This window comes from Palaemon carinicauda, chromosome 33, assembly GCF_036898095.1.
Source record: "Palaemon carinicauda isolate YSFRI2023 chromosome 33, ASM3689809v2, whole genome shotgun sequence".
NCBI classification, from domain to species: Eukaryota; Metazoa; Arthropoda; class Malacostraca; order Decapoda; family Palaemonidae; genus Palaemon; species Palaemon carinicauda.
Window position 1 is genome coordinate 30446537 of NC_090757.1, and position 13103 is coordinate 30459639.

Below are 13103 nucleotides of genomic sequence, written 5' to 3' on the forward strand. Positions count from 1 at the left end.
TTCAATCAACTTAGTCTGTGGATGAGAATTTTTGGTGAAGTAGTGGACTATCAATGGCTAATGATGATAGTAAATGGTGAGATTTCATTTTACTTCAGTTGATTTAAGGCATGTCCTTCTCAGCCTTTTGAGTTGATATACCTGATCTTCTGCTATGGCCACCATCCAAGCTGGCTCCTAGCTATATAGTGGTCTAATACAAGATGCACTTTGCAAAGGCAGGGTTTTTTAGCCCCGAGTCTTTGGAGAGGAGAAGTACCCAAGCATCATGATGTTGATTGGGAAGGCAGTGACTTGAATGGCACATTACTCAGTATACCAGTAGGCTAACTGGGTTTTGAAGAGGAGGGATGCTTTGGTTTCCTAACTTCAAAATAACGGTCCAGGGAAGGGAGTAATGCGTTGCGGGACTCTCTTATCCATCACAGAGTTTCTTTCAATGGCTCTGACTCTTTAAAGTTTCTGTAACCAAAGCTTTGGGTGTCATCATGCCTGCAGGGTTAGGATAGGAGGACCAGCTCTACAAGAATGCTATGCAAACTTCTCTGTCCTCAATCTGGACCTCATCCTCTTAAAGGAATCCATGTGTGCACAGTGATTTGAGGCCTCCAACCTGGCAGGTCAGGGAGGTAAAGGGGAAACTAATGTCCGCATTCCCCCTCTCCTGTTACTACGATTAGGGGAATATTTGTCATGCATTGAGCAGCTTGCCAGAACATGGCCGGGTATGGAGTATTTAGTTTTATTCAGGATGGGTACACAGGTACTGGTTACCTTTTTTGGATCACAAGAAGAAATGTAAAATGACCAGCTCTTCTGTTTCCTCTTTCATTTCCTGTATTTGGTGATAGGCTTTGGTACCTCTTCAAGCTGGATCTGACATTGATCCTAGCAGGTAAATTTAAGAGCACCATTCTTATACAGTACTAGATATGTAAGAAATAGTTTTTTCCCATCCCACCTTGATGTGGCAGAGGATGGTGGGATGAATAACTTTCCCTTGGTCATCATGGGCCGGTTATTTTATTTTCTGATTTCGATATTATTTTACTGTATTACAGGGCAATGTAACCTAGGAAAAAAAACTACTTTTTCTTATAGAAAAAATTACGCTCTCTTTGAAAATGACACTTGTTCCCGTTGCAAACGAATAGTTTCAGAAATATATATATATATATATATCTATATTGTACAGTAATGGGGGACCCCCAGTTGGAACTCGGGGTTTTGGGTGGGGAAAACATACTGGGGAAACGATAAATAAACGTAAAACAAGCCTTTTCTTCTCTATATATTACCTTCTTGGATTTATAGTAAACGGAGGAAAAGACAAAACAGTATAACTGGATAATCTTTGGAGGCGCCGTTGCAAAGGCTATGTCTCATGAAAAAATACGGTAACCAGAACTGCCAATGTGTGATGTAGACGAAATGTTAGCGTAACAAGCTAACATTAGCAGTGTTTTTCATTTTTTTTTTCCCTCATTCTACTTGCCGGTTGTAGTTGCTCCCGTTCGTTCATTTGTACATAGCAGGTTTCGACCTTTTGCGCAAAAACCCTGCCTCCCTGCGCAGAGACTGTTCCTCCACCAATAGGATTTCTTCTCTAATCGTGAAATGTAATTATCCGTCTTCTCAACTAGCTCTGTTCAAATCTATTACTTGATTAGTTATGTAATACCCTCGTATAAATATTACGTTTGACCCCAGTATTACCCGTTTTATTATCCAATACCTTATAAAATCACCTCATTTTATATACCCATCAAATATTATTTATCATACACTCCATTTTATCTTTCTACGGTATTTTACTTTTATACATTTTGTTATTACCTCGTCACTCCCAGATTTCACATAAATACTTGCTCTGGACAAGTTTCCCATTCTCGTTCATTCGTGTTTACTCTCTAGACTCCGTTGCTTTTCCGTTAACCTATCACGAACCCATACGTATCTAAAGTTTGCACAGGGGGTTAATATTTCCCTACCCCCACCTTCCAACAAACCCTTTTCCGTGGTAACCTTTGCTCAAGTCAGGTCTTTGTTAGTTCAAGTGACATCTTTTTGCGTATTTTACGCAGTAGTCTAGAAATTTTATTCCATCTTTGACCAAGTTGTGGAATCATCTTCCTAATCGGGTGGTTGAATTGGTAGAACTTCAAAATTTCAAACTTGCAGCAAACGTTTTCATGTTGAACCGGCAGACATGTCTCTCTTTATAGTTTATACACTATTTGAAAGATCTTTTAGTGTTGTTACTGTTCTTAAAATATTTTATTTTAATTGTTTATTACATTTCATATAATTAATTTATTTCCTTATTTCCTTTCTTCACGGGGCTATTTTTCTTTGTTGGAGCACTTGGGCATATAGTATCCTGGTTTTCCAGTAGGGTTGTAACTTAGCTTGTAATACAGTAGTAATAATAATAATAATAGCTCGCCCATCAAGGAAATTAAAATTTCTGATTATAAAATATTTCTCAGTAGCCTACATATGTAATTTTCTAACTACATACATCTGCAAGAAAGACCTTCCAGCTCACGTAGTGCAACAATCACCACTCGCTCGACAAAATCTAAAAAACTACGATGTAGCTCCACATTTTCTTTGCTCCTGAGGCATACTTCTTGGCCCTAAACCAGGGGCATATATGTAGAAGCTTCAACAAACAGTAAACTCAATAAGGAGCACAAAATGCTAAACAGTCTCTGGCAGTTCATGGACCTGCCAGAATAACACTGAAGACGACTTAACCTACCCACTCCTCAACAAAAACACCCAAGGGGAGGCCATGATCTACATTAAGTAAGAAGCGAATGATTGCAAACAATTATGCTCCAACACCCACACACACGTGTTTCATTCCATTATTAGCATGAAGCCTCATCATCATGCATTCAAAGTAAAAGGTATGACAAAGATTAAACAGCATTTCATAGGACGCAATAGTAAGACCGTACTCATTGCATTTGAAGAATGGAAAGTCTGACAGGTAAGTTAACAATTTCTATGGATGTTCCTGAAGACATTCCCCATTTTAAAGGACAAAAGGTTTATATAGGTGTATGAACAAACATTAATTACCAGAAAGTAATACAACCGGGGGTCCAAAGTTTTCCCACAAAGAACCTTTTAAGTAGGTAATAGAATAACAAAAGAACTTGAAAACTTCATAATTAATCCGTTGCAGCTGAATGTTTTACATTTGGTCATTGCCATTTACAAATCCTTGGGTCATGGTGCATCATGTATAAATTTTCATATATATTATCATGTCTGTAGGCTATAAGCTTACGAAAAATAATATAGTATAAAATACACTTGCATCCTCAGAAGCAAACTTGTAAGGACAGTGAGACAAGTGTCACCAAGATCAACTGATACTTTATTCAAATGTGCGTGGGAGTATATTACAAGGTGCGGACGGAAAGGTAGGATGGCGCTGGCGCCAAATCAGATTGAATTGTCCGCCAAAATGTATGTGTTTTCTTACACTTACAAATATACGAATTATGAGTTAACAGAAACATGTAATGAAATAATACATATGTCAAAATGTAGCTCTAATAGAGCGGAATACATATACAGTACATGGGAAACCACGGTGTGGCGAAAGGAGAATTCAAATAAATAAAGTTTGTTGATTTTCTGGACGACGAAGGGAGCGGTGTCCTTACAAACTTACATGAAGGGCTGATAGGAGGTTATTAGTCATTTCCTTGTTCCTATACAGGACCAATGAGACTGGTTTTTTCTATGGAAGTAAAAGAACCAACCCGTGGAGTTTCAGGGGGACTCCCTACCCACCAATAAGTAAGCCATCCTATTTATATTGAAAGGAAAGTGGCTTTAAAAATTCTACAATACAGAATGGTATCTGAGTTAAGATTATGCCTAGGTAGGTAGTAGATTTGCCGGGGCACCAGCCACCCGTTGAGATACTACCGCTAGAGAGTTATGGGGTCTTTTGACTGGCCAGACAGTAGTACATTGGATCCTTCTCTCTGGTTACGGTTCATTTTCCCTTTGCCTAACACATACACATATTCCTTACACATCCTCTTCTGTCCTCATACACCCGACAATGCAGATTACCAAACAATTCTTCTTACTGCACTGTAATTGTTCACTGGCCAATTTTCTCTTGGTAAGGGTAGAAGAGAGACTTTACCTATGGTAAGAAGCTCTTCTACGAGGGGGACACTCCAAAATCAAACCATTGTTCTCTTATCTTGGATAGTACCATAACCTCTGTACCATGGTCTTCCACTGTCTTGAGTTAGTGTTTTCTTGCTTGAGGGTACACTCGGGTACACTATTCTATCTTATTTCTTTTCTTCTTGTTTTGTAAAAGTTTTTATAGTTTATATAGGAGATATTCATTTTAATCTGGTTGCTCTTCTTAAAATATTTTATTTTTCTTTGTTTCCTTCCCTCACTGAGCTATTTTCCCTGTTGTAGCCCCTGGGCTTATAGCATCCTGCTTCTCCAATTAGGGTTGTAGCTTAGCACTGAAATATCAATTCCTCTGGTGAAAAGAACCTATTCAGTATTCCAGTGTAATATTAACTTAAGACTCGAAATCCATCATCAATAAAAACAAACATGAAAAATTAAGAAAAATAAACTGCAACAATGGATGTACATGTAAAACCAAATATCAAGATTTTTCTGCTCAATCTGGCACTTATATAATTGTAACATTTAAAAAAAACAACAAAAGAGAGGAAATGAAAATGTGAAAACTAAACTATGCCTACGGCGAGTAATCACAAAATATGATATTTTCCATAGTTGCATCAATGATTTTCATTAAAATTTGATAATGAAGTCCGTGTTCCAAAATTCATTGTTTCGTTTAGATCTTCTAAAGTTTTAAACCAACAACAGAACAGACACAGATTGGACCAGATCTCCTACTAAAATGGAAGAAGAAGAAGAAGAGTTAGACACTAGAGGCCAGGGGTGCCATTCGTACGATAACTATCGTACATGTACGATTATTTTAGGTCCAGTATGATGCACGATCCGTACCTTACGTACATACAAATGTGTGTGTGTTTGATTAAACAATTATACTAAAATACCTTGAAATAAATTATATATGTTACTCCTTAATAATCATGTTGAAAGTGTGTACGATAATTTTGGTAAAAAAAAAACTATAATTTTAAGGTTCATGTACGATAATTCAGTAGAAATAATCTGGTAACACTGCACTAGATGCTCATCAGTTGTCTCGCGACTCCCTGCTTTGTTAGACGTGGTCATGATCTTGTGAAGTATATTACTTTTGAATAGCGTCGCAGGCTTTATATACTGTATCGTTTCCTTCAGAGATGAGGCCACAATGGTCGCAATCAAGTCCAAGGACCGTTGCAAAGGCTATGCCTCACCCCTGAACCTGAAGGACACTGCCAATCATACACCTGTGTCTGTCTGTGAAGGAGATTGTACATTGACCCGCAAGGTAAGAACTATATCAGTGTTTGTAAGTTTTGTAACCGTGTTTTTATTGTTTTTGTTTCATATGTTGTAATGCAGAAAGACCCCACTTCATCCTAACAATTATGGGGGACACCAGGTGGGAACCAGGGTTTTGGGGTGGGGGGGGGGGGGGTTTGGGGCGTCAAATAATATTTGCAATAAAAAAAAATGGTTTATGTTAGAAAACAAATCCTGAAAGCTGTTAAGTATACCACAGACCTTAATCTTTCATCACAAACCCTAAACCTATCCCTAAACTAAACCAGCTAACCTAACAACCCCCTAACCTAACAGGCCCCGGTCACAGACCCTAGACCTACCCCTAAGCTAAGGACCCCGGTCACAGACCCTAGACCTACCCCTAAGCTAAGGACCCCGGTCACAGACCCTAGACCTACCCCTAAGCTAAGGACCCCGGTCACAGACCCTAGACCTACCCCTAAGCTAAGGACCCCGGTCACAGACCCTAGACCTACCCCCAAGCTAAACCAGCTAACCTAACAAACCCCCCCCCAACCTAACCTAGAAGGATCCCGGTCATAGACCCTAGACCTACCCCCTAAGCCAAGGACCCCGGTCACAGACCCTAGACCTACCCCTAAGCTAAGGACCCCTATCACAGAGCCTAGACCTACCCCTAAACTAAACCAGCTAACCTAACAAACCCCCCTAACCTAACCTAGAACGACCCCGGTCACAGACCCTAGACCTACCCCTAAGCTAAACCAGCTAACCTAACAAACCCCCCTAACCTAACCTAGAACGACCCTGGTCTCAGACCCTAGACCTACCTAAACCTACCCCTAATCAGTACCTCACGGAAAAGTAAAGGTGAATCACATTTAGCACACTTAACACTTATGGGTAAGACTGAATGCTCTCTAAGAAACCTATTCACAACCTCTGGAGTACCATTATAACTTCCATGAAAACGAACGATCACCGCAAAATACGAATAGCGACATATATTGCACACCTGCACCGGAGGATCCATGACAGTTAAGTAACGAGAGTGCTGAACGTATAGAGACCGGCAGGTTTCAAAATCGAAGACAAACGACAATCAGGCGTTTCTCTCACAATGAAATAGGAAAAAAAACAAAATACTATCGGTTACAATGGTATAATGCACGAAAAAAGATTCTTGGGATAAGAATGAGAGACAAAATGAATCGTCCAATATTTCCGTAAGCCTTTCCTTACGATAGTTTCTATAAAAAATTTCTTAATAATATGGCCAGGAATGGATGATAATTTGATTAGCGTGAACATTGTCATAGACAAAAACAAATTATAAGGGAAAAAAATAGCCAACGATAACTCTTGAAAAAAAAAACTCTAATTTCATTGGAAGAGCGACATTACTAGCAGGAAGACAATAATAACTCTTGAAAAGATCCCAGTAGTATTTTGATTGGAGGAGCGACATTAGTGGGAGGAGGAAATGTGCATTCAAGCAAATATTGTCACATTACGCAATGGGGAGGAGCCAAGTAATATGAAAACAGATATACAAACTAACAAGAGCCTACCTTGCGTGCCCATGGAAAGATATGCACTAAACTTGGAAAAAATCAAGACCTTCAATACCTGAAATAATTTTTTTCTTTGTAAGTATGCATTAGCGACAATAATGTATTGAGAAGAAGTGTTTTGTTATCACGTGCTTTACTCGGGAAAAATATTAATATAATAGATTTCCCTTAATGGTTGAAACTGTAATAATACCATTAGGACGTTTTACTCAAAGTAGATTTTAAAATTCTCAACTCAAATCATCAAAATAAGACAAATCGATGTAGAGAATAATTTTTTTTTTCTTTGTGATAACCCAAAAATACCCGCCAGCCCGTAAACTCGCTACCATTTGGTTTGCATCTACTGTATTGTATCCCATCGTGCATCTACGCATTGGCGTTCCTATGTCTTTTCAATCCGGCTGCGGTATCGTACGCATTGACCTAGTGTTTGTGATTTTGCTTTCGTGACAATTGTACAGTATATACAGTGGTACCTCTACATACGAATTTAATCCGTTCCACAACCGACTTCGGATGTAGAAACGAATTTTCCCATAAGAATACATTGAAATAGGATTAATCCATGGTTGAGCCCAAAAACCTATGATAACTCCTTAATAAATTACTACACATAATTACACATGACAATATGCACTCTAAATTAGATAATAGACATGTAAAAAAGAATTATGATCAAGAAATAATAAATTAGAAACAGGTTTTTAGCGTCACTTTACCTTAGAAAGTCCAGCGCAGGTGTTGTTGGTCTTGCTACGCAGAGAGGAGACGGACGGGCGGCGAGGAGGTTGAGAGGTTGACTACGATAAACATACACTACCGTAACTTATTCTAACTTACACTAAGTGAACTTTAACCTAACTTAGCTTATTTATTTTTCTTTATTTTCATATTTTATATTTTTTTTTTACATTTCCTTTTTTTCTTTTTGATGATTAATTTTAATCACTTTCACTCTCTCCACTTGAAATTGATTGAATTTTTTTCTCTTCACTCTTTGCCATTTTCTTTGAACCACTTCTATCCTCTTCATCACGAGTCCGCTTTGTAGTTTTTTAAAGAAGCTATCGATAGAAAGTTGCTTGGTACAGCTTTTCAGAATGTTTCGAAAATAAGTTAGGGAAACATCATCAAACTGCGCAACTACACGACAAACCTGCAATTTCTTTGGATGGTATTTGTCGATGAAGTCGACCACGTCTTGATATTTTCCTAACACCTCTTTTATTTGTGCCGAACCTATTGCAAGTTCACTCACACGGACGCCACGCTCATGCTTTTCAATAATTCCTTGCTTTACTTCTAAAGAAAGCATTTCCTTATTCCTTTTCTCACCACTACCACTTGCGAAACTAAGCCTTTTAAGACCCATGATTTACGTAAAATACCGTAAAAGGAGGAACGTAAAAAATCACGATTAAAACACAGTTAATAGCAGAACGCACAGGGCACAACCACACGAAGCCGACGAGAACAGAGGAATGTCCCAAGCCACGCTAATTGAGGGTCCCTCCGAGGTAGAAATTCTGCCTTCTATCGTCGGAAATAAGAAATACATCCGACGCTATGAGTACCATCTACGTGCACGGGTATTGTTTACTTCGGTTGTCAAAAAAAAATTCGGGTGTAGAGTAGGAACATGTTCGAATTGTACTTCGCATGTCGAAAAATTCGGATACAACCAGTACGACGAAAATTGCTTACTTTGTGTGTCGAAATAAAATTCGGGTGTAGAGTCGAAAAATTGCTCAAATTTTACTTCGGATGTTGGAAAATTCGGATGTAGATACGTTCGTGTGTAGAGGTTCCACCGTACTGTTATCGTGTGTGATAATACGTTACATCATTAGCCATGGGTCCCAAGAAAGTCGCTGATGTCAAGGGAAAGAAGAGGATGATGGTTTCCATGGAGATGAAGAGGGAAATAGTCAAGAAATATGAGGCTGGCATGCGGTTAACTCTGCTCGCGAAAGAATTTGGCCGAAATCCGTCTACGATAGGAACGATCCTGAAGCAGAAGGAAGCTATCAAAGTAGCAACACCTTCTAAGGGCGTGACTGTTTTCTCCAGCAAGAGGAGCCACGTCCATAATGAGATGGAGAGACTGCTGCTTGTCAGGATAAAGGACAAAGAAATGGCTGGAGACACTTATCACCAAAGCAATAATCTGCCAGAAAGCCAGCGCCATTTTCGGTGATCTTGTGCTTGCGCAGGCCAATGTCGACGCAGGAGAAGGAACATCAGAGCAGGAACCCCCAGAGTTCAAGGCTTCTCGTGGGTGGTTTGAAAAATTTAAGAGACACTTAGGTATTCATTCAGTGGTGCGTCATGGGGATGCTGCAAGCTCAGACACAAAAGTGGCCGAAGTCTTTGGTAAGATGTTTGATGAGTTGACTGTCCATGAAGGCTACAGTCCTCAGCAAGTCTTCAATTGCGATGAGACTGGGCTTTTTTGGAATAAAATGCCTCTTACATCACGGCAGAAGAAAAGAGGCTACCTGGGCATAACCCTATGAAGGACAGGCTTACCCCTGCACTCAGTGCATTTGCCAGTGGGGATTGCAAGGTGAAACCCCTGCTGGTGTATCGCTCTGATACTCCTCGAACCTTCAAGACCCACAAAGTCACTCAGGAAAATCTAAACGTGTTGTAGAGGGCTAATGGTAAAGCCAGGGTAACAAGACAATTGTGATAAATATTTGTTTTGGCCAGACTGTGAAAAAGTATTTGGAAGAGACGGACCTCCCTATGAAATGCCTGCTGGTGCTGGACAATGCCCCTGCTCACCCTCCTACCCCCGATGAAAATTTTGTAGCAGAATATTCCTTGATCAAGGTTCTCTATCTTCCACTGAACACCAACCCTCTCCTCCAGCCCATGGACCAGCAAATGATTTCAAACTTCAAGAATCTTTATACAAAATATCTCTTCTAGAGATGTTTGGAAATCATTGAGAGCATAAACCTCGCCCTTCGTCAATTTTGGAAGGAGCATTTTGATATTGTCATATGCCTCAAAATCATCGATCAATCTTGGCAGGAGGTTTTGAGGCGCTCCTTGAACTCTGCTCGTAAGAAACTGTGGCCTGATGCCGACTCCGCACAAGATTTCGAGGGCTTACACGCAGTCCAAGCTGAAGACGATTCTGAAGTTGCCGAGATCATTACGCTCGGGAAGTCCGTGGGTCTGGAAGTTGATGAGGCCAACATTGATGAGCTTATCGAGGAGCACCATGAGGAACTTAAGATGGATGACCTGAAGGACTTGGAGGCCATGCAAGTGAACGTCGTTCAGGAAGAGTACAGGTGGGGGTGGGTGGGGGGGTGGGCAACAAACTGACAACAGCAGAAGTGAAGGAGGGTCTAAATGGCTACTTTAAAATGGTGGCTCTTGTAGAAAAGAGACACCCAGAAAGAATTCTCACAGGTCATGCACTTGAGTACAGTAATCCCTCACATATCGCGGTTAATGGGGACCAGAACCGACTGCGATAGGTGATAAACCGCGTGGTAGGTTCCCTCCCTATTTTTGGAATACGTAAATTTTTTTGTGTACATGTATATATAATAACAATTAGTGTATATTAACACTATAAATGCATATGTTATCTTTAGAACATTAAAGAATCATGTAAATAAATATTGATGATATAAATTATATACTGTACATAAAATAAAGTACTGTACTGTATAAATACTGTAATATAAATACAGTACTTAATACGTTACATATACTGTATGTACTTCTTCTTTGTCTACATCTTTTCCCACTTCTATGTGGGGTCGATGTACATTTACATTTATAAATAAATAATATATAAATAGTGTAAGTGTACATGTACATACATATGTAGATATAAATAATGTATGTGTATACTGTATACTGTAGATATGTTCTTAGAACTCTTTTATTCATATAACCAGATACGTAACTCACCTCTAACAATGACGATGATCTTGATAAATGATGATGAAACACCTGTGCAGTATGATGGAGGTGAAGATGATTTATTGCACAGGTTAATGAGAGCTTTACTGCTCTTAAGATGACGCCTCATCGTCAGTTGATAGTGGCGTTCTGCAGAAGATTTTCGGCGCACTAGGAACATCGTGATGGGAAGTTGTTGACGTTTTTTCATCTGAGCAAAGATGCTCTTGTACAACGCCATTACACCGTCAATACGGTTACTAAATTCGATGGCTCTTACCATATTATTGTCAATTTTTCAATATCAAACTTACCCGATGATCATATAGCTGCATCCCTGCTGCCTGACAGAAAAAACCTACGGGCGGAATACGCCAGCGATCGCTATACAGGTGGGGGTGTACATCAACAGCGCCATCTGTCAAGTAGGTACTCAAGTACTCGATGTCAACAAAGAACCAATTTTCCCTCTGTCGTGCCACAGGCAAGACCTACTAAATACGCCGTCCCTAACTGGATTTGTTTTCACAACGATTTGGTGAAGTACACTATTCCAGTTTTGAGCTTTCGCTATGCAGGGGTTTTATCTTCATTTCAAAACTTGAACTCGTTTTGGATAGATTTAATTATGGTGACGAAGAGAGTATGGACTCTCTTTCACTTTTAAATGGCCGACCCTTCCCTTAGACAGAAGTGTTGGTGACGAAGAGAGTATGGACTCTCTTTCATTTTTAAATGGCCGACCCTTCCCTTAGACGGAAGTGTTGGTGACGAAGAGAGTATGGACTCTCTTTCACTTTTAAATGGCCGACCCTTCCCTTAGACGGAAGTGTGTTTAGGTTTTTGGTAATTTTGCTTAACAAGTTATAGATCTATTTATTTTATATCTCTCCGCCTTTATAGGCCTCTTCGATTAACTTTCCATTTATTATAAACTTATAAAAATTAATTTTTATTTTTCAATATTAATCTTACCCGATAATCATGTAGCTGTCAACTCTGTTGCCGACAGAAATCCACGGTCGGGATACGCCAGCGATCGCTATACAGGTGGGGGTGAACACCACAGCGCCATCTGTGGTCAGGCACTCTAGTACTTCTTGTCAACACCACCTCAATTTTTCCTCTGTCGTGCCTCCGGCTAGACCTACATGGATACGCTGTTGATTCTGGAGTTATTGCTCACGATTTGGTGATGTATTTGCTCTAGAGTTTAGCCTTCGCTATTCAGGAAGCTATATCATTAGCTTAGCAAGTTTTTGGAATTAATTTGATTTAATTGTTGATTTAATTTTGGTACGAAGAGAGTATGAACTCTCTTTCACTTTTAAATGGCCGACCCTTCCCTTAGACGGAAGTGTTGGTGTCGAAGAGAGTATAGACTCTCTTAATTTTGCTTAACAAAGATATAGAATTATTTTATATCTCTCCGCCTTTTAAAGGCCTCTTTGATTAACTCTTAATAGTAGGCGGTCTTTTCTTGGTACCGAAGTTAATTAACTTTGAGCCCGTCATTTCGTTTTTACCTGTTAACATATTATGCTATTTTAATGTTTTCGAAAGAATTTCTTTGATAGTCTTGTACTGTTTTCAAAGTTGAACTAACGTTTTGTTTTGTCTCTGCAGTTGTTGACGTTCAGAACGTTCAACTTGCGCTCTATCGTTACGATAGAGAGAGAGTCTATCACGGTGTCACGTTGCAGTAAGAGTAAACCGATTCTAGCGTTTTGTTCATTCTTTCTTAGCTTAAATGGTTCTATTCTAATAAAGGAACTTTTTATTTGGGAAACCTTTCAGTTTTTTTCCTTTAACAATAATATGTTTTAACGATATATATAATTGGGCTCTTCTCTCAGATGCTAAGTCAAGAGAGAGAGAGAGAGAGATAGAGACGGAGGGAGAGAGAGGAGGATAAACGTTTCGTTCAAGCGGGTAACGTTGTTATCGTTTTTGTTCTTCTCCCTAGTCTCTTTAGGGGAAGAAGGTAAACGTTTCTAGAGTTTTATTCTTGTTCTCAGACTTTATGCGGTGAGAGATTTTAAACGTAGTTTATTTGATCTAGTGTTTAATCTCTTTTCCAGCCACTGAATTATTTATCTTTCATTATGTTTTTCTGTTACATTGTAATACTGTTTTCGCAATTAC

At 39.3% G+C, this 13103-nt stretch overlaps 1 protein-coding gene across 1 annotated transcript; it reads left to right on the top strand.

Annotated features, from left to right (window-relative positions):
* Nucleotides 1–5356: 5356 nt before the first annotated feature.
* Nucleotides 5357–10676, top strand: LOC137626129 (tigger transposable element-derived protein 1-like). The gene is made up of 5 exons (XM_068357206.1): nt 5357–5476; nt 9206–9404; nt 9515–9654; nt 9966–10336; nt 10646–10676. Exons 1-5 carry the CDS (start codon nt 5357–5359, stop codon nt 10674–10676), a joined length of 861 nt encoding a protein of 286 aa, XP_068213307.1.
* The last annotated feature ends 2427 nt before the right edge of the window (nt 10677–13103 follow it).